Source organism: Trypanosoma cruzi, genomic scaffold (assembly GCF_000209065.1).
Source record: "Trypanosoma cruzi strain CL Brener 1047053517143 genomic scaffold, whole genome shotgun sequence".
Lineage (NCBI taxonomy): Eukaryota > Euglenozoa > Kinetoplastea > Trypanosomatida > Trypanosomatidae > Trypanosoma > Trypanosoma cruzi.
This window is the reverse complement of record NW_001849481.1, coordinates 3509-22514: the sequence shown is the minus strand read 5'-3', so window position 1 is coordinate 22514 and position 19006 is coordinate 3509. Positions and strand designations below refer to the sequence as shown.

Here is a 19006-nt window from a genome sequence, read left to right as displayed (position 1 = left end):
TGTAAGGGCAGGGAACCGATGGAGGCCAGATAATATTTGGTTTTTATTTTGCCACCCACCCAGCCCCTTGATTCCCACCACGCGGCGGGGTCTTGTGGCTGGAGGACCCCAAAGTCTGCCACTTCGTAAGTAATTATATTTAAATCCTAAGTAAGGACAAAGGACCATGCTAGTGGTCCACAGAATTCTATATATATTGAATGAAAAGAAAACATTGAAGCAATTAACTAACGAACCTTTTTTCTTAACTTGTTTGGTTTCCATAGATTATTTCAGGATCCGGCCAGCTGCCCGGAAGATTATTCATATATATGTATATTCTATTTCTTTTTTTTTTTTTTTTTTTCTATTTTTTGTGGTCACTTCAGGGTTTAAAGGGAAAGGAACGAAAAAGGGAAGGAGGGCGGTGAAAGTGGATAACGACTCACGCAGCTTCCTTTCAATTTGCGTATTCTGATTTTCTATTTGAGGCCCTCTAGACCACGCCGGAGAGGGTGGGAGAGGGAAGAACACGGTGGAGATCAAGGAGGAAATGCCAGTGGTGGATGTCTACAGCGTAGAGCAATTCAGGGAAATTGTAAATGAGGACCTGCTTACAGTTGCATGGTTTACAGCTGTGTGGTGTGGCCCTTGTAAGACCATCGAACGGGCCATGGAGAAGATTACATTTGAATTTCCGACAGTGCGGTTCGCAAAGGTAGATGCTGACAATAACTCGGAGATTGTATCAAAGTGTAAAGTTCTTCAACTTCCCACTTTTATGCTTGTGAAAAATGGCAAGTTGATTGGGTACGTCATTGGGGCGAATTTGGACACATTGAAGCGAAAAATTCGGGAAATCATTAGCAATACATAAAGAGCGGAGAGAAGAATGGGTGGCGTGTATGTGGTGTGGGTGTATGTGTGCTTATATGTTGCGAAGAAAAAAGCTGCGTGGGCTGTGGCGCTGAGGCCATACAATTGGAAGGGTGCAAGGAAGAGGTGTGAGAATATGTTATTCATTCTCTTTTCCAGGGGAAGGAGGAGAAAAAAAGGAATATGGTAAATGCGGTTTCACAGGAAGAGGGAATCGACTCTGTTGTGACCATTTTCCTCTGTCGATTGCCTTGTTGCTTTTTTTTTTTTTTCTTTTTGTTCTTTGTTTGTTTGTTTGTTTGTTTTTTTTTGCCTTCCCGTTGAAGCGACTGGAAGTGACGCATCCTCTTTTTTTTTTTTTTTTTTTTTTTTTTTTTATTTGGTTTTTCTTTTTCAACACGGACGTTCCTGTTCCATTTGTGTGGATGTGTGTACTTCCCGAGAGGAATTGGAGAGAAGGGAGAGGCAGCACAAGAGCAATAGATCCCTTGTGTGTTTAAGAGAGGCCTGGCACTCAAACACACAGAGAAAGAGCGAGAGAGAACTGCGAGACTCACATATTTGTGCCGGGAGCGTGCATGTCGTGCAATGCAGCTCGGCAGAATTACCTGCAGATACGGGAACAGCAGCAGCTGAATCGCGAGAGGGCGCGGGAGGCCGAGGTGGAAGAAAGACGGGCGCAGGAACTCATTCAGCGCCAGAAGGCGCGGTACAATCATGTTTCTTCGCACGGATACGGCCAGCTGAGGGGCGGGGGCGATGACGTGGAGATCAAAGTGTTTATCCGGGAGTGCGAAAAGGGCCGGGCGCAAGAATTCAGCTTCATGGAGAGCGATGCGTTGCGGCGCCGGGGCGGCACAAAGCAGCCACCCAAGCCGCAGCCGGAGCAGCTTCTCCCTCGCGTTCCGGTTCAGCCAAAAAAGGAACAGGCACCGGTCTCCGCAGTGAATGTTCCTCGCGGTGTGGTGCCGAAGTATATTATCCAGCGCAAGGCGGAGCTGGCAGCGGAGAAGGTGGCGGTGCTGCGCGAAATGGAGCGGCAGAAGGAGATCGCCAAGTATCCACCAGGCCACCGCCCCGTCACAGAGGAGGAACGGAAGGAAACCCTCGCAAAACTTGCCAGCAGGCGTAAAGAGCTGGAATACGAGCTGCACAAAATTCCCATCCGATACGATACACAGTCGATCAAGGCGAGACGGAACAGGATTGAAAGTGAACTCAAAGAGATTGACGAGTCTGAACGCAAATTCAGTGCGGCGAAGCAGCTGTTTGTGCCCATTTAAGCGAGCGTAAATGTCATGCGATACATAGAGAAGGCAATTAGAAGAAAGACAGTGAGTGCGTGTGAAAAAGAAGAAAAAGAAAAAAGGGTTTAAAAAAAGTCTGCCAAAGAGAAAGTCCACAGTGACGATTTTTTGTTGTTTGTTTGTTTGTTTGTTTTATTTTCTTTCCACGTTGTGTATTTCTTGGGGCTGTGGGTTTCCGAGACGTGATTTTGTGCCGCTGCGGAGTGAGTTGCCTGCACGTTCCCTTCTGTTCTCTCGTCTGTACATTTTTCGTCTGTTTCCTTTTTCACTATGTTTTGCCGCATGGAAATGCTCATTGCTGCCCGCGCCTCCATTAAATGCCACTGATAGAGAGAGAGGTTTTCCTGTACATGCATTCTGCGTTCTCGTGGCGTGTCGTATGGGCTTCCGAGAGAGACTAGTTGCATTCTATCAGAAGCACAACCCCGCAAAGTTATGCGAGGTGGACTCACTCCTGGAAGCATTTGCTGGTAGAGAGGAGACGATGTTTGCTGCGTTGCGGGTGAAGTATGAGGAGTCGGATGTTACAGACGGTGTTGAGGCGGCATCCAGGGCGAGGAACGTAAACATTGAACCGGGTATGTCTGAAACAGAGTCGAATACCGTTTACGCTGAGATGCAGGATCTGCTGCGAGACATGGAGTCCGTTGATTTGCGCCGGCTATTGGATCAGCTGAACGGGAGGGCTATCGTGGAGGGGGATCTTCTCGTCCATGCGATGAGGTTCATGCAACACTTCACCACGTGCGCCCAGCGATTTCAGGATTTGAGTGGGACAATTTTGAATAGGACGGCAACCGCAACACAAAACACAACGGCGGGGGCTGCGGTCCCCTTAAAAAGCACTGCAGGGGAAAGTGTGGCAACGCAAACAGAAAGCACATCTCCTGGAAGGTGTGACGCGGCTGTTCATGCGGTGAGGGTAGAGACGGTGTCTACGGGAACGCAAACAGACATGGATGGTGAAAGACTCCGTGATGTATCTTTCAAAGATATGAACCCCACAAACAACTCGCATTTTTTGCGGGCGCAGATGCCAGCGACAGAATGCAGCTCTGTGAGGCCTAACGATGAAGTGCGGGCAGCGGTGGCGCCGGCAGCATTAAAAATGGATAAACAATTGAACCAGCATCGCTCGATTGGTATGGTGCACAAATTGAAGCCGGACAAGCATAAGAGGGCTGCAGTTATTGGTGCACTTCTGACAAAAGGCGGGCTTGCAGATACAGACTCCGTCACTCTGGAACCGGGCGTGTACCATGAAAATCTGTGCTTCCTGAACAGCGGCGATGTGGAGCTGGTTGCTGTCTTCCCTGGTGCGCCGGTTATTATTAGGCCACTGAGTAATCTGGAGCCTATCATCCGGGCAGCAGGCAGAAAGACGCGGTTGCGGCTCAGTGGTGTGGTGTTGGTGGAAAACGACACATTGGGGAAGATGCATGTGGATGTATCCGCGCCAAATTGCCCGCTGGTTGCCGTGGCAGATGGCGCGCATGTAGAATTTCACGGCTGTCACTTCTACCAGGGAAGCTGTGCAGTGGAGGCTGTGGGTCTGCACACAGATATCCGTCTGCATCTCTCATTAATTTCCTCCTGCACATTTGCGGGCGTATTTTTGCGCCATGGCGCAAAGGCAGTTATGACGCAGTGTAAAGTGACGCTCTGTGAAGCAGGGGTTCGGGTGGCGAGTAAGTCCTCCATGTATGCAAGGGAGACTGTGCTGGAAGAGAACACAACGGATGGCATTGTTGGATACGAGGGTGCAGAAGGGACGTTGGAGCGATCCAGTGTGCTGCGAAACGGTGGCAACGGAATATTTCTCTCACCTGGCTCCAATTTCATGGTGACCGAATCGACAGTGGAGTTGAACGGTCTATACGGCATCCAGCGCCTGCAGAGCTCCGTGCTGCGCCTGCGAGACAGTGTCGTGCGCGATAATGGTCTTCTCCCTATCAACCATACCGATGAGAAAGTGTCTTTGTGAGTGTGTGTATACATGTATCCTAATGAAGATTAGAAAAGAACGAAAAGGAGAATTAAAAATGAAAAAGAAAAAAAAAAAAAAGAATGGCCAGGAGTGCGCCTTGCGTTAGATATCCAATAATATATCCCTCGTGCGTATGCATGCATACAGGGGAGGTGTAACGTTGTGTATATATTCCTTAATGTGTTGGGCCACATTTTTGATCTGCTTCATGAAAATTATCGTCTCTTTGGTAAAGAAGGGAATGGACGGGGTGGGGATTGAATGTAGCCATGCTTTCTTTTGTTTGTTTGCTTGCTTGCTTGCTTTTTCTATCATACACACATTCAGACGGAACAGCAAAACAATGAACGACGAGGAACTGGAAGAGCTCTTTTCTATCAGTCATTACACTACCATCACACCGACTCCCTCTGCCAAGCTGCGCGAGAATGATTCGATAAACACAATCCGAATCGACAGCAGCCGCAAGAAAACAGCCTCTTCTGCCGCCATACCCCTTCCGGAGACGTTGCCCATTTCTCCAGAGATCGAGTTGAAGCTCTTCGACTACCAGAGGGAAGGTGTTCAATGGCTGTATGAGAGGCACCGGAAGGGCCGTGGTTGTCTTCTCGCAGACGAAATGGGGCTTGGTAAAACGGTGCAAATTGCCTCTTTTGTTGGCGCGCTTTACATGAGCCAGCTTGTCACAAGTACCATCATTGTCGTGCCGCCCACCTTATTGCCCATATGGGGGTTAGCGCTCCAGCAATGGGGACGCCTGGGTCCACCGGTTGTGGAAGTGATTCACAATGATGCTAAGAACAAACGGCTTCAGCGCTGGCAAAGGCTGAAGCATGGCACCCCCTGTCTGTTTCTCACAACATACGGTGTGTTGCGGCAGGACAGTAGTGCTATGGGGGTGCGAATGGTCGACTATGTTATCATGGACGAGGCACACTTGATTAAGGATGCGTCCACGCATGTTTTTCAGAGTGCAATGGCCCTTTCAGCTCGACACCGCATTGCCATTACCGGGACCCCTTTAATGAACAACTTTGAGGACCTGTGGAGTATTTTTCATTTTATTGACGGCTCCATCCTTGGGACCACACGGGCGGATTTTCGCTCTATTAATGCGGTTTTACTGCGCGGAAATGAGCGCGATGCGCTTGAGAAGGAGCGAGGCGACGCGGGAAGGCAGTTGGCACTCATCCAGGCTGCCATACGCCCCTTCATGCTTCGTCGCGACAAGCGTCAATTGCAGATGTTACGTGTCGGAAAGAGGGACCTTATTATTTGGCTGCGTTTGAACAATACACAAGAGCAGCAGTACTTCTCTCTCCTCAAAACCGAACGCGTGGACGTGACACTTCGTAGTGCAGACACGTCTCAGCCGCTTGTTCTTCTCACATCGCTGATGCGGACGTGTGATCACCCGTGGCTCAGCCTTAGCGATGAGGCATATCGAGAGGCGATGCAGAATCCACTGGCAATTCCAGAGGCAAACCGCAATTTCGGTGATGCCCTCAACAGCTCGAAGATTTCTTTGGCTATCGCGTTGGTTGTGAAATGCATTGGAGAGCAGCGCAAGACCCTTGTTTTCTCACGGTCAAAACGTCTGTTAGATCTCTTGGCCGTTGCGCTAAGGTGTTGGTGGATTGACTTTGCACGCCTGGATGGCGACGTGCCGGCAGAGGAGCGTCTGAAGACCGTCCAAGGGTTCAACCAGAGTGAGCGCCTATTAGTCTGTCTCCTCACGACGCAGGTTGGTGGCGTTGGCCTTACCGTCGAAGCCGCCTCAGCAGTCATCATAATGGACCCAAGCTGGAACCCATCATCAGACGCACAGGCAATTGACCGCGTCCACCGCATCGGCCAGACACGCGACGTTGTTGTGTACCGTCTTATCACGTGCGGCACTGTGGAGGAAAAAGTGTACCGCAACCAGGTTTTTAAGGTCATGGCGGCAAAACAAGGTACCTCAGTGAGGGAACAGACGGGGCGTGACAGCGCAGAGTTCTACCGCTACTTTACACGTCTGCAGCTACGAAGCATGTTTGACGTGGGCACTCTGGACCAAAGTGAGACGGCGGCGCAGTTGGAGTCCCTGCACCCCAACGCCGTGTGTCCGGAGGAGCGCGCTGCGCTGACATCGCTGCCGTTTGTCTGCGACGTAAGCGACAACAGTTGTGTTCACGTCGAGGCAGTCGTAGAGACGGAGAGGGGCTCCGATACATCTCTCACCATCTCCACCTCGCGTCGCTGTGGCGCGAAACGCAGGCGACCCTCAAGTCTGTCCCCGTCCACTTCAAATGAATGCCGTCACGAGCTGCTAAGCCAGGAGGAGGTGTCAGAGATCCTCCTCCAGTTGGAAGAAGAGAAAACAGAGAGCCAATCCACCACCGTGCAGTTGTTGCTGACCTCTGAGGATACCACGACAGTGACAGCGTCTCCCCTGGATAACAGTGAGGTGTGATGTTGGACTCATTTGTCTCACGCCCGTAAACCTTAGTCTCCGGCATGCCATCGGCAGAGTGATTCGAAAAGAGAGAGACACACACATGTACACTTCTCTCCTTGTGGGGGAAGGGAAATAGATAGGGAATTGATCTTCGTGGCTGTGTGTTGATGAACACCTTTAAAAGACTTTTCTTTGATCCCTTCCTGTTGCAGCTTTTTATTACATGATTAACACTCTTTTTTTTTTTTTTTTTGTACATTCTTCAATCATTATTTGTACCGCAATGCGCTTTAGATGTCTTTTTTTTTTTTTTTCCGCCCCTTCTTTTTCTAATTATTGAAATTATGCTTCTGTTATCACGATTACTTCATGTCCATCTCCGTTAGAGCCTCAGAAGAGAAGGTGAGGGGAGGCTTTTGCTTTATTTTTATTTTTTTTTTTTTTCTTAATTTATTTATTCTTTCTTTTTTTTTTTTTTTTTCACCACCGCATTTTTGAAATGGATCCACTCTTCTCTCTCTCTTGTTTCGCCTTGCTTTTTGTTTTTGTTTTTGTTTTTTGGGACAGGGCTCCAGGGCAAAAGTAGGAAACAAATGGCACTTACATGTACGGCGGTCAATGTCTCCCGCTATTGTTCCCAGCAGGATTTCACCATGACACAACAGCAGCGACGGTCTCACACAATTGGTGTGAGTCCTGGTGCTTTCTCCCGTTTCACAGTATGGATTATTGTTGCCTCTCTCTCTCTCTCTTTCTTTCTTTCTTTCTTTCTTTCTTTATTTGTTTATTTATGTTTCTTTCTTTTTTTCCCCGTGATTTTCCCTGTAAGGTTGATGGGCTTTTCACGTGATGGAAAGCCTCTTGTCACGTTTTATCCATTTTATTTGTGTTCGCATCCACTTCCTTCCCTCCATACACCATCCCATAGAGTCGTGCCGCGACAGCTGCGGTGTTGTTTGTTGCTCTGAAGTACTGGCCATTTATCGAGTGATGTCCGTGATTCTTCTGGCACCTTCATAACCATCTTTGGGTGGAGGGCATTCATGTCACGTCTTTTATTTCTCTGTTGGCAGGAAAACTATTAGGGAAACCAAACACGGAAAAAGGCAACAACATTTTCAAAAAAGGGAAAAAGAAAAAAACAAGAGAAAAGGATACTTTTTTGGGTGAAGCTGAAGTCCACTACTCCGCAGAAAAGGGATCGGTATGCGCCAATCACTCGTCCAACTGTACTGTTATGACTTGTCGGGCGGAATGGCTGAAAATATGAGCAAGATGTTGATTGGGGAGCAGTTGGATGCGATCTGGCACACCGCCATCGTCGTCTATCAGAAGGAGTTTTACTTTGACGGCGGCACGGGCATTGTCTACGAGTCCCCGGGGAAAACACGTTTTGGTCAGCCAAGGCGCGTTGAGGTTCTGGGAGAAACAACCAAAACGGAGGCGGAATTTTGTATGTGGACGCAGCAGCAACGTGGCATTGGATTTGGTCCAAATGATTACAGCCTTCTTTACCGCAACTGCAATCATTTCACGCAGGAGGCGGCGAGATTTTTGGTAAACCGAGATATTCCAGATGAAATACGCAATATGATCCCCAAAGTGTTGGGGACGCCTCTTGGTCGTATGTTGCGTCCCCTGCTGGAGAGCGTAACTGCAGCTGGGAATTCGGCCCCGCCATCAACCCTACAAGGGGGTGCCCCTCCCGCGGCCGAAGAAGTTGGTCTGCATTCGACAAGGACGCAACTTACAGAAGCCGAAGAGGAGGACCTTATGCTTGCTTTGGCGATGCTGCAGAGTAATGAGTTTTTGTCCTCGGGCACTCAGGAAGGCTTCGATATCACGCGTGGGGCTATTGCACTTCTTCGCACATCCCTGTTGAATATATTGGAGCAACCGACTGAGCCTAAGTACCGAGGACTTCTCACAACCAGTCAAAGTTACAAAACAAAATTGCTTCCACTGGAGAAATTTGGCGTGGTTGAGATTTTTCGTCTTTCTGGATTTCGTCTGCGTCAGCATCCTTCCGGCACAGGGCAGCAATGGTATCTTAGTGATGTAGATGGCAGCGAGGAAATATTAAGTATCATGATTGCCTATTTGAACGAGCTGATGGACGCGGTGGATGGAGAGGCACCCGTATCTGTTTCTGTGGACAAAAACCCCACCTGTCATGAGGTGTCGCATGACGTTCAGGAGATCGATCCCCCGGAAGGGGTTACGGAACAGGACCCAGGCGATACTGCATTGCAAATTATTCAGCATGATGCCGGACAGCCGCTGTCATCCCTTAAGGAGCTGGGGGAATGGTCAGCTACTAAACCGGGTATCATCACGCCCGCTGTGGCTTGTCATCGGCGTGTTGTTGGCAATCCCTTGAAAGCCACTCGACTTTTGATCTGCCATGATATGCGCGGTGGGTACAATCCCAGTGATTACGCCCGTTTTGCACTTTGTGACGCCTCTTCCTCTCTGAACCCGGTGGTAGACAACAGTTACACGGTGAGCTACTGGAATCTTGTGGATTACTTTGTCTACTTTTCGCACCATCGTGTTTCCATCCCGCCGAAGGAGTGGATCAACGCCGCGCACCGTGAGGGTGTTCCCATGCTCGGCACCTTCCTCACGGAGTGGGACGCGTCAGACATTTGCATGATGCTTGACAACGTGGAAGAAATGGATAAAGTCATTTATCAGCTGGTTGAGGTTTGCAACGCGTATAATTTTGACGGTTATTTGATTAACGTTGAGAATCGCCTGGACCCGATACTTGCAAGCCGGTTGGTGCCATTTTTGGCTAAGCTGCTGCATGCACTCAACAAGAACCGTCCCCTATCCTCCTTTGAAAGGACGGTCTTCTGGTACGATGCTGTCACCATAAAAGGAAAACTGAAATACCAGAACAGTCTCACGCCAGAGAACAAGCCATTTTTTGATGTGGCTAGTGGTCTATTCACAAATTACGGATGGAGCCCAGGGCAACTGCCCGTCTCGGCGGCACTTGCGGGTGATCGTGCTCGAGCAGTGTATGTCGGAGTGGACGTATTTGGTCGCAGTAACATGTATGGAGGTGGTGGGTATGACAGTGGCAAGGCCGCGGAATGTGCGGAAAATGCGAAGCTTTCCGTTGCACTCTTTGCCCCTGGATGGACGTTGGAGGAGGAGGGAAATGGTAACCGGGAGACTTTTCTTCGCGCCGATGCCAAAATGTGGTTTGGGCTGCAGGAAATATTTGAAAGGAAGTGTATTGAGTATGACACGCTGCCTCTCTGGAGCTGTTTCCGCTCAGGTGTGGGGAAGCAGTTTTACTTAAATGGTAAACGCGTTGTGGATGGGAGTACGCATGTCGTGGAGTGGTGTCAACTCTCCCGGACGCACTTTATTCCCTGTTATCAGTTCTCCCTCAGCTCGAGTGAGAAAGACTCCTGGTGCGTGTTACCACTGAAAAGCGATGATGACAAACTACGCTCCGTGTTGCCCGTGGAGTGGATAACAGACCCGGTGTGGATGGGTGATCGAAGCATGAGATTTAATTTGCCTTCCGCAAGTGCCGTGACCCTCATGCGTTCGAAAATAAGTCTTGCTGGATGCAGTAACATTAATGGTGTGCTGGCGTTTATTGACGCGGCGTGGTGGCGTGGCTCCAATGAAGGTAATTTTTTTTTGCCGCACCTGCTTGTTGAAGGCAGTTTTGGGGATTCCACCTCTCAGATTGTATTCGACGAGGAGAATGTTCCCGATGGGACAGGTGTCGTTGCGTCTGTGGGTGGGTGGTATGTTTTTCGTTATGCTATTCCTGCAAGAACAAATTGGTCACATATAACGTCCATATCTGTTTTGAATACTTCGCCGGATCATCCGCTGGGCTGCACGCTGGGCGGTGTGGGCTTTCTTTCTTCTGGCGAGCGTGAAAAGACCAAAAGTGCATTGCTGGTTGGACAGCCACATAGGTTGTCTGCCGAGCAATTTTCTGTCCATTTGACGAAACAGCCAACGGTACGAGTGGTTGAGATGAAGTTGGACAAGGAGGAGGAGGAAAAGTGGATAAACTTCGTCCTGTTGGCGAATGTGGTCACCGAAGACGGTGCTTCCGTCCATTTGTACATGGGGGAGCACGAGAAAAAACCAACCCTGTGGGTTGAACTTCGAATCGCGGCCAATGTCACCGTAAAGGAGTTGTTGCTTTACCCCGTCTCTCCCGGAAGCTGAGATGACTTCATTGCGAAGACTCTTGCGATAGAAATACGATGTACTTGTTTGATTTTTCTGTGTTTTCCCAATTCTAATTAACAGTCACGTATAGACTTATTTATCCACATGTATGGTCTTGTGTTGAGGGTGGGTTCCCCGTCAATTTGTTTTTCTTAACCACGTGATCTTCCTTTTTTTTTTTTTTTTTTTTTTTTTTTCTGTTGCTGTTGGCGGTTGGGGGGAGGACTGGGGCATGGGGCGGGCTGCTGCTTGGTCCTGTGACCCATTATCTCTCCGCGAGATGACAGTTCACATGAGAACGCCACCTTGATGTATCCCATTTTTCCTCATCTTTCTGTGAGGGCGTGCGTGCACGGATGTACACGCGTGTAAGTGTGTTTCTGTGCCCTTGGAGCTTCTACATGTGTTTTCCCCGCTTTATTATTATTATTATTATTTAACTCACGTACTGTGAAGGTGAATGGTGCAAACGTACACATACGTTGCGTAGACGAGAAACCCAAATAAAAACAGAACAACATCAAAATCAACATGTTAGGGGCGCGTCGGGCGTTGTTTGGCTTCGCGGGTGGATTCGCGATCACGGACATGTACGTGAACTCCTTGTGCCTGTCTGATATTTACACGGAGCCTCCCTCGAGAGCGAGTTCGACGGGCATGGATTTTATAGGCAACATCGTGAAAAACGTGGGTGGCGCCTTCTCCATGCCGCCGCCGCCGCTGCCACTCACATCGCTGCGGGAGGACATTGAGTCAGCGCTTTGCCGGAACCGTATTGCTGGCACGATGTGCGTCTGCTTGTTGCTCTCTTTTGGCGGATTATGGCCGCTGATTGGATCAGGTGCAGCCGTACTTTTCGATGGGGAGGATGGTACCGAGCGTTACACCGCCGTGAAGAGATGGCTGCGTCAGTGATAATCCAGGACTCGTGCTCACGCACATTCCGTGCAGTACCGTGCCTATCCACGTGGTCTGTGCACGCTGTTTAGTTGTATGCACGCACAAAGACTGTTGCCCTTGCTATCGTTACTATTGTGTGTGGATGTTGTTAACGGTGATTTTTCCGTTGTAACAGACTGTTGTTCCGATTGATGCTGCAGCGCATGCCTGCGTTGGCTGCGCAATTTTTTTTTTTTTTTTTTTGAGTCTTTAAGCGTACGCGTATCATTGGTATATATATTTGTATTTAGATATATATATATTATGCAGTCTGACTCGCTCATGCGTACATAAACTTGTGTGTGTGTGCGGCGTCTTCGTTGATGCTGAAGGCGTAGTGTTGGCGGGGTCGTATGAATTCTTCTTTTGTTTTTTGTTGTTGCCGGAGCGAAGAAGGCGACGTTGCAGAGCAAAAGTAAAGGAAGGAAGGAAGGAGGAGGTCTGAGCTTCACTCAATTAGCCAATAATTCAGTCACACCACTCGGCGTTGTTCCCTGCCGGGCCGCAGCATGTCATCCACGCGTCACAGCTTCACCGTCTGCGGCCTCATCAACCACCCGGTGTTCCAAAAATGCAGCGAGGCTGCCGAATATCTTCAGAAGGAGTACAGGGACGAGTTTTACGTGGAGATCTTTCGCGAAGTCCCGCGCGACTTCTACAGCCGCCGAAAGAAGATGTTTGATGAGAAAAGCGTAGCCGACACAAAAATGGATGTCTTTGTGCTTCGGGATGGTGGCGTGGCCATGTCCGGTGAGGCTTTCTTGCAGATGCTGCAGGAACAGACCCGCTTTCGTCTCCTCCCTGTTCCCGCCGATGATGCACACTCCTATGAAAAGATGGCGTACGCGTCATGGAAGAAGTTCCTGCAGGAACGGGGAAACAGATACTGCTGGATGTCGGTGTCCATCGACAATGTTCCCTGTGGCCGCATCACCTTTGAGCTTTACTCTCAGGTAGTACCGAAGACATGCAACAACTTTTGGCATTTGTGCCATGGCGATCTTGGCAGCGTTTCTGTCGTCCCAGACGGCGAAAGCGAGGCGCAGCCGCTTGAGTTGACGTACAGGGGATCCACATTTTTCCGTATATTGCGCGGGGCGTGGGTGATGGGAGGCGACATCTCTAGAGACCACAACGGAAACGGGGGTTACTCGTGCTATGGTCGATATTTTCCAAACGAATCTTACGCCATTCCACACGACGCGCCTGGCGTCATTGGGATGTGCAACGACAACGAGGACACGAATGCGTCGTCCTTTTATATTACAATGAAGGCCATGTCGTGGATGAATGGACGCTACGTTGCGTTTGGCCGAGTGATAGACGGCATGAATGTCGTGGAGGCCATCCACGATGTAGATGTAAAACACAACCAAAGCCCCTGCAAGGTGATTACCATCAGCGACTGCGGTGTCATTGATCTCACGGACAACTGATACGAGAAAAGAAGAGAGAGGAAGAGAGAGGGAGAGAGAGGGAGGGAGGGAGGGGGATAATTCCTGTCCTTTATTCCTCTCTTTCTCTCTTTATTCCGTTTTGGGGAACTGTGGGTGCAGACGATGATGTACAAGGAGGAGTGGGTTGTCGCTGGAAGACATAAAAAAAGAACAGAGAGAGAGAGAGAGAGAGAGAGGACGCAAGTGAGGCGAGCCCTCCTTTTGTGTCTTTGGCGGCGTCCTCACCAAAACCATCCCGCTTCTTTTTAAAGAAAAAACAGCAGCGAATGGGGCATATATGTATATATGTATGTAAGGGAGTGTACGGCCACACGTTACAGTCATAACGACCGATTCTTATGCTTTTCTCCCTCTCTTTCTCTTTCTTTTTCTTTTAGTTCTCTCTTCCACTGCAGAATGAGACAACTGCAAGAAAACATAGGAAGACTGCAGTCCTGCGGCTTCAGTAAAACAAAATCAACTCAGGCACTGAAGGATGCCGGCAACAACTTTGATGTCGCGCTTCGAATACTAAAAAAACAACAAGAACAACAAAAACAACGGCAGCGGCTGCAGTCGAATGTGGCACGGCCACCTGACGAGAAACCAGCCCCCGATGATAGTGAGATGGAGATGGCCATCGCCCCTCCAAAGGAGAAGAAACACCCTTGCATAGTACAGTATAAGAAATGTCGCTACGGAGAGTTTTGTCTCCTGCGAGACCTCCCTGGCGACGTATGTATCAACCACTTCATGGGGAATTGTGCCTTTGCCGACTCCTGCAAGAGACGGCACCATGTGGATGGCGTTGATATACGTGCGGCTCGTCGCCCCGAGGTGCGTGAAGAGAGGATTACGCTCCAGACGGGTGTTATCATTAAGCTGGATAAAGTGAACGGACATCATCTGCTTATTGGAAGACCCGTGGAACGTGACGCAGAGCCAAATGCAGATGTCACGGGGCTGGTGGGAGAGCCACCACCGCCAAGCCGCTTCAACCTTATCCAGGGATCCGAACCCACACACACGGATCCCTATCCATTGGGATGGCAGATGCAATCGACACCGTGCGCGTCTGTGGTGCAGGCGCCGCGACCATTTTTAGAGGCGGTGCGAAGACAACCTTCAGAGCAAAACACAACACCATCAACACTGGTGCAAGGACCAAATGGGCCTTCAGCGTTGTCATCCGCATCAAAGGCCGCTGCCACCGCCGTTTCCCCATCGCACAAGGGGAAGCATCCCTGCATATTTCAGTTTGGCTCATGCAAATATGGGAAAAATTGTAATCATGCGGATCGAGACGAGGACGTTTGCGTCTTATTTTTGAATGGTCGGTGCAATCGCGGGTCCACTTGTCCGTACCGTCACGAAAACAATGCGGAATTCTTGCGGCGCGCCAAACCTCAGGTGTTTGGAAAAGTTTTGTCCGATGAAATAGCTCTGGGTGACAACAACATGAAACTAGAGGAAATGCAAAAAAAATATGGCGAAACGTTGCAAATACGGCAGCAGCATCAACAACAAAAACAGGAAGAGGGAGAGCAGGAGTCATGGATGCAGGCACCGTGGGAGCGGCAACAGGCAGTGCATTTGTCGAGTTTTTTGCCCGATTTAGGATCGGATGTGGATTGTTGCAGTGGTGATGGGCAGCGGACGCCTCAAGACAACGACGATGGGAGATTGGACGACATGGAGTTGAATGCTCTCGTGGCTCTTATTGAGGCGTTCCCTGCCACGGAGCCACGTCTTTTGCTGCATGCTCTTCGCTCTGCCAACGGGGATGTCGATTTGGTGGCCGATACGCTGAGTAAATTGGACGGCTTTGAGACCGTCGAGGACGTTGTTGCGTACCTTTGGAAGGAGCGCACCGAGGAGGAGGCATCGCTGGAGCAGACGAAGACGCAGTCAGCAGACGAATCTCTTCTCACGCTGTGTTCATTGTTTCCAGCCCTGGATGTACCCTCGATCGCGGCAGTCTTGGGTAAGTGCAATGGGGACTACGCAGAGGCATACGGAATACTCCTTTGCTCAACAGAAAACATCACGCGACAGGCCCTCGGAAATTGCTGGAACGGTAGCCTCAAACAATCGGACGAATTTCGGCTACAGAAAGTGTGCAAAATGTTTCCTGCGGTACCGAAGGAGGTCGTGCGCAGCACTTTTGGCGCGGCCGGCGGGGACGCGGAAGAAACCATCTCCGCACTCAATGCGATGATGAAAGAGATGTTGAATCTGGAAACAGAGACGGTTGCCACTTTTGCACTCGCCGCGGCATCTAAAAAGACAACCTCGGAGGAGCCACCGTCCTATTTCTTGCGGCCCAGTGCGACACGGGACGAAATCCAGAAGTTCTACGAAGAGGTGGATGACGAACTGCGCAAGTTGGGTGACTGGCGACGCGTGCGTGAACAGGCGTACATCGTCAACTCTTGTCGTATTCGGGTTATGAGTCAGGCAACGCAGGCCTACAAGCGTGGAGATGGCAAGACGGCAAAGACGCTGAGCCGCCATGGCAAGCAGCTTGGTGCGGAGTACGTCCATCTGAACCGCATCGCTATGATTGCTCTTGAGCGGGAGCGGCTTGCGAAGAACCCCGCATCAACGCTTGACCTGCACGGTTTTCATGTGGACGAAGCGGTGGAGGTGTTACGGCGTCGCGTGCAGTTGTGTGTGCAGAAAGGCATCCGGCGGCTAACCATTGTAATTGGCAGTGGGCGACACAGCCGTTGTGGGCATTCCACCATCTACCCCGTCGTCTTGAGGCAGCTGAAGGAGGACCCAGAGCTCGAAAGATTCGTGAAGCTCAAATCGGTTAAGCCAGCGTACATTGAGGTTGACATCGTACTGCGTGATCGGTAGTGTTTTTCTTTTTAAACAAAAGGTGGGTGGGTCGTTTCCGTTCTAAAGAAATTACTCGATGGTGGTTAAACTTTGTTGTTGTTGTTGTTGTTGTTGTTGTTTTTCTTCTTTCCCAAACCCGTAAGTTATTGTGCTTCTAGTTGTATCGTGTAATGGATGCACACATTTTACAGGATGCCTATTTCCTCTCCGTTCTTGTTGTTTTTGTTGCTACTATCATTATTGGTGGGTTTTATTTTTGTGTGGGGAAAGTAATGGTATACCTGTGTGCGTGTGTGTGTGTCTGTGTGTGTGTGCGCCAAGGAACAAAAACAATAACAAATATAAGAGGGTTTTAGGCACATGCATACGGCGGGGTTGCTTCATTCTGGCTTTTTTTGAGTTGGCATGTATGTGTGATTTCCTTTTTTTTTTTTTTTTTTTTTCATTTGTTTGTTTGTTTGTTCGGGCTTAGTGTTTTATAGCCGATATTATATTACTGGTGTTTTGCTTCCCTGTTTTAGGTGTGGGGGGAAGATGGCCAGCTGCAGCCGCGGCATTCTGATCGCCGGGGTGACAAACCGGGCGCGGACGCAAATGGCGGAGGGGATCCTGCGTCATCTAACGGCAAACACGGTGTTCATCAAAAGCGGTGGCGTTCACCACGAGGCGACGGTCCATCCGCTCGCCGTCAAAGTCATGCAGGAGATCGGCATAGACATCAGCGGTCAGTCCGTGTCGTCGCTTGAAAGCGCCCGGAGACAACGAGACACGTACGACGGCTACATCAGTATTGACTGCGGCTATGATTGTAGGATGACGGATAAGACACAACGGCCCTCCGCCGGGCTCAGAGGGCAGGTGAGGGATGCCCCGGGGATCAACATGGATGCAGCGAGCGTAAAAGATGATCAGGAGAATTATGTTGTTGCGTCTTCTTCTTGTGAAGAGGAGAATGTGGTGGGTTATAACCCGATGCTGGTTCCAAGTATGCCATCCCATTGGGAATATGGGGTCGATGCAACGGATGCTCGGCGACACTGGAAGATTTGGAGCCCGCGTGACCCATCGATATTTCACGAAAATTCCACACGCAAGTTCCAGGATCATTTGTATGAGGGGGAGCCGCTCTTCATGCAGCTGCACACGAGCGTCATGCGTGTCAGAATGAAAGTGTCGGAGCGGTGGGAAATGGATGAGATCTCCACCCGATACGTACTTGAACGCCGTAGCGAGCATGAGGTCCGATTCTTGCGAGCGCGGGAGGAATTGCTGCGACGTTGTGCGGCGTTTCTTTCAAGGTTGGAGAAACACTACGGCGAGAGCCTTTTATTGGACGGGGAGGTACTGAAAAAGGCACCTGTTCTCTCATGAGGGGGGACGGTGTAAATGGCGTTGACGGGTGCAGTAGACGCTCGTTCGTGTGTTTCTTTAATTGCCCCTTCTTCTTTTTCTTCCTGCGGCTGTTGCAGCCGTTTCAGCCGGTGAGGGCGGTACTCACTGTTTTTTTTTTTTTTTATATATCTATTTTAATGCCTTTTTTTATTATTATCCCTCTTTTGCGGATGGAAAATTTTTTTTCTCTTTTAATTGTAGCCTTTTATTCCTCTTTCTTGTGTTTGTTTCACTTTGTGCAGGTGTGTGGGTTTGCCATGTACAACGGTATTGAGTCTGTTAGTGTGAAGGGGACGGGCCTCAGTGGTTATGTGCAGCGCAGCAAGGCGGCCATATCTCAGCTGTCAAAGTTCACACCAGTGGAGTACACAGATGACGTGCCAACAGCAGCAGTCAATCCACTCGAGGCACTGCGCTCAGCGAAGGAGAACAGGGAGCTGGCCGCGCGGCTGCAGCGGCATGAGGCCCTGCGCAGCATCAAGCTGAGGGTCTTCCTGTACCGCGAGGAGCGCACAGCAAGCGGGGTGGCAGTCGACGTTGTGGATCGTGAGTGCCAGACGCTGCGTGATTCGCTTATGCGGAACTACATGGACGAGGTGGGGGAGGCGAGGCGCGTGGAGAAGGAGGCGGCCCAAAAGACGGCTGAGAAGTTTGCCGCGGCGTTTCGCGTGAAGCAGGGGGCGGTGGGCGACGCGTTTGACAGGGCGCAGCGCGAGGCGGAGAGACGCGCAGCGGAGGAGGAGCGCCGAAGGGCGATGGAGCAGAAGATTGCGGAACGAGTAAAGCGCATCAAGGGGGAGAAGGAGCGTGATGGACACTGAGATGGTAAAGAGAGAAGAGGAGGCAAGAGACAAGCGGAAATGAGGCCGATGAAAGTTTTTATGTGTGCACTCCCTTGTTTATATTCCCCACCCTCTTTTCTGTTGTTTCGTTGGCAGTCGCTTTCCTTATTTTCTGTATTTGAGATTTTTTCTCTCTTTCTCTCTCTCTCCCTTCCTTCTGTTTTATCATTCACCTTACCTTTTGCAATTGGATGCATGGCATGGAAATCAAGAGATAACAGCATGCAGCAGCAGCAGCAGCGGCAGCGGCAGCCGGGCGAGTTCACCGGCATAGTTAATGCGCCGACAGAGTCCGATTGGGCAACAATCGACTGGGTGAGTTCACAGCACGAGGCAAACGAGCGACGCACGGCAATGTACCACAGATCCCATGGAAGTTCCATTACAGCTCATACACGAAACGCACTCACACAAAATGAGGGTTTTCTTGCCGCCTTTGTTACAGGCCTTGTCTTGGGTATACTCGGCGTTTTTTGTGATGCCTGCTCGCATTGGGTGTCGGCATTCCGGTTGGGCATCTGCGCCAATTTCTTCTGGCTTGGGCGTAACCTCTGCTGTGTGGAGCAGGAAGAATGCACCGGATACTACACATGGGGTGAGTTTTTTCTTGGCCGTGGGGATCGCGTGGCGCCGTTTGCCGATTTTTGTTTTTACGTTCTCATCTCCACATTTGCTGCGATGATAGCATCTTTTTTTTGTAAGGTGTATGCACCGTATGCAGCTGGTGGCGGCATCAATGAGGTGAAGACAAT

The 19006-nt window shown here is 50.0% G+C and overlaps 11 protein-coding genes across 11 annotated transcripts, besides 25 other annotated features; all 11 read left to right on the top strand.

Moving 5' to 3' along the window:
- Nucleotides 1-304: part of a mobile genetic element that runs on past the window's edge.
- Nucleotides 1-355: part of a sequence feature (areas merged during assembly that could not be assigned to a particular haplotype. This can correspond to areas where the two haplotypes were merged or to regions with more than two copies in the genome that were merged during assembly.) that runs on past the window's edge.
- Nucleotides 324-355: a microsatellite.
- Nucleotides 356-2382: a sequence feature (heterozygous, Esmeraldo-like haplotype).
- Nucleotides 533-856, top strand: Tc00.1047053511577.83 (thioredoxin, putative; the record flags this gene model as incomplete). The annotated part of the gene is made up of 1 exon (XM_810343.1): nt 533-856. One exon carries the CDS (start codon nt 533-535, stop codon nt 854-856), a length of 324 nt encoding a protein of 107 aa, XP_815436.1.
- Nucleotides 1114-1166: a sequence feature (A-rich).
- Nucleotides 1204-1249: a microsatellite.
- Tc00.1047053511577.80 (hypothetical protein, conserved) lies at nt 1434-2138 on the top strand (the record flags this gene model as incomplete). The annotated part of the gene is made up of 1 exon (XM_810332.1): nt 1434-2138. One exon carries the CDS (start codon nt 1434-1436, stop codon nt 2136-2138), a length of 705 nt encoding a protein of 234 aa, XP_815425.1.
- Nucleotides 2274-2295: a microsatellite.
- Nucleotides 2383-2851: a sequence feature (haploid, non-Esmeraldo-like haplotype).
- Nucleotides 2542-4146, top strand: Tc00.1047053511577.70 (hypothetical protein, conserved; the record flags this gene model as incomplete). Its single annotated transcript, XM_810331.1, has 1 exon — nt 2542-4146. One exon carries the CDS (start codon nt 2542-2544, stop codon nt 4144-4146), a length of 1605 nt encoding a protein of 534 aa, XP_815424.1.
- Nucleotides 2852-2884: a sequence feature (areas merged during assembly that could not be assigned to a particular haplotype. This can correspond to areas where the two haplotypes were merged or to regions with more than two copies in the genome that were merged during assembly.).
- Nucleotides 2885-19006: a sequence feature (heterozygous, Esmeraldo-like haplotype).
- Nucleotides 4178-4230: a sequence feature (T-rich).
- Tc00.1047053511577.60 (DNA excision/repair protein SNF2, putative) lies at nt 4283-6604 on the top strand (the record flags this gene model as incomplete). Its single annotated transcript, XM_810330.1, has 1 exon — nt 4283-6604. One exon carries the CDS (start codon nt 4283-4285, stop codon nt 6602-6604), a length of 2322 nt encoding a protein of 773 aa, XP_815423.1.
- Nucleotides 4429-4454: a microsatellite.
- Nucleotides 7010-7070: a microsatellite.
- Nucleotides 7126-7148: a microsatellite.
- Nucleotides 7327-7398: a microsatellite.
- On the top strand, nt 7796-10798 carry Tc00.1047053511577.50 (endo-beta-N-acetylglucosaminidase, putative; the record flags this gene model as incomplete). The annotated part of the gene is made up of 1 exon (XM_810329.1): nt 7796-10798. The coding sequence occupies one exon, from the start codon at nt 7796-7798 to the stop codon at nt 10796-10798; it is 3003 nt and encodes a 1000-aa protein (XP_815422.1).
- Nucleotides 10972-10998: a microsatellite.
- Nucleotides 11219-11238: a microsatellite.
- Nucleotides 11333-11716, top strand: Tc00.1047053511577.44 (hypothetical protein, conserved; the record flags this gene model as incomplete). Its single annotated transcript, XM_810348.1, has 1 exon — nt 11333-11716. One exon carries the CDS (start codon nt 11333-11335, stop codon nt 11714-11716), a length of 384 nt encoding a protein of 127 aa, XP_815441.1.
- Nucleotides 11924-11944: a sequence feature (AT_rich).
- Nucleotides 12250-13176, top strand: Tc00.1047053511577.40 (35 kDa cyclophilin, putative; the record flags this gene model as incomplete). The annotated part of the gene is made up of 1 exon (XM_810328.1): nt 12250-13176. One exon carries the CDS (start codon nt 12250-12252, stop codon nt 13174-13176), a length of 927 nt encoding a protein of 308 aa, XP_815421.1.
- Nucleotides 13189-13233: a sequence feature (CT-rich).
- Nucleotides 13350-13373: a microsatellite.
- On the top strand, nt 13483-16038 carry Tc00.1047053511577.30 (hypothetical protein, conserved; the record flags this gene model as incomplete). Its single annotated transcript, XM_810327.1, has 1 exon — nt 13483-16038. The coding sequence occupies one exon, from the start codon at nt 13483-13485 to the stop codon at nt 16036-16038; it is 2556 nt and encodes an 851-aa protein (XP_815420.1).
- Nucleotides 16111-16139: a microsatellite.
- Nucleotides 16303-16334: a microsatellite.
- Nucleotides 16438-16463: a microsatellite.
- On the top strand, nt 16555-17391 carry Tc00.1047053511577.19 (hypothetical protein, conserved; the record flags this gene model as incomplete). Its single annotated transcript, XM_810345.1, has 1 exon — nt 16555-17391. The coding sequence occupies one exon, from the start codon at nt 16555-16557 to the stop codon at nt 17389-17391; it is 837 nt and encodes a 278-aa protein (XP_815438.1).
- Nucleotides 17519-17578: a sequence feature (A-rich).
- Tc00.1047053511577.10 (hypothetical protein, conserved) lies at nt 17670-18233 on the top strand (the record flags this gene model as incomplete). Its single annotated transcript, XM_810326.1, has 1 exon — nt 17670-18233. The coding sequence occupies one exon, from the start codon at nt 17670-17672 to the stop codon at nt 18231-18233; it is 564 nt and encodes a 187-aa protein (XP_815419.1).
- Tc00.1047053511577.4 (CLC-type chloride channel, putative) lies at nt 18450-19006 on the top strand (the record flags this gene model as incomplete). Its single annotated transcript, XM_810347.1, has 1 exon — nt 18450-19006. A coding segment is annotated over one exon (557 nt), but the record flags the coding sequence as incomplete, so codon positions are not given.
- Nucleotides 18473-18507: a microsatellite.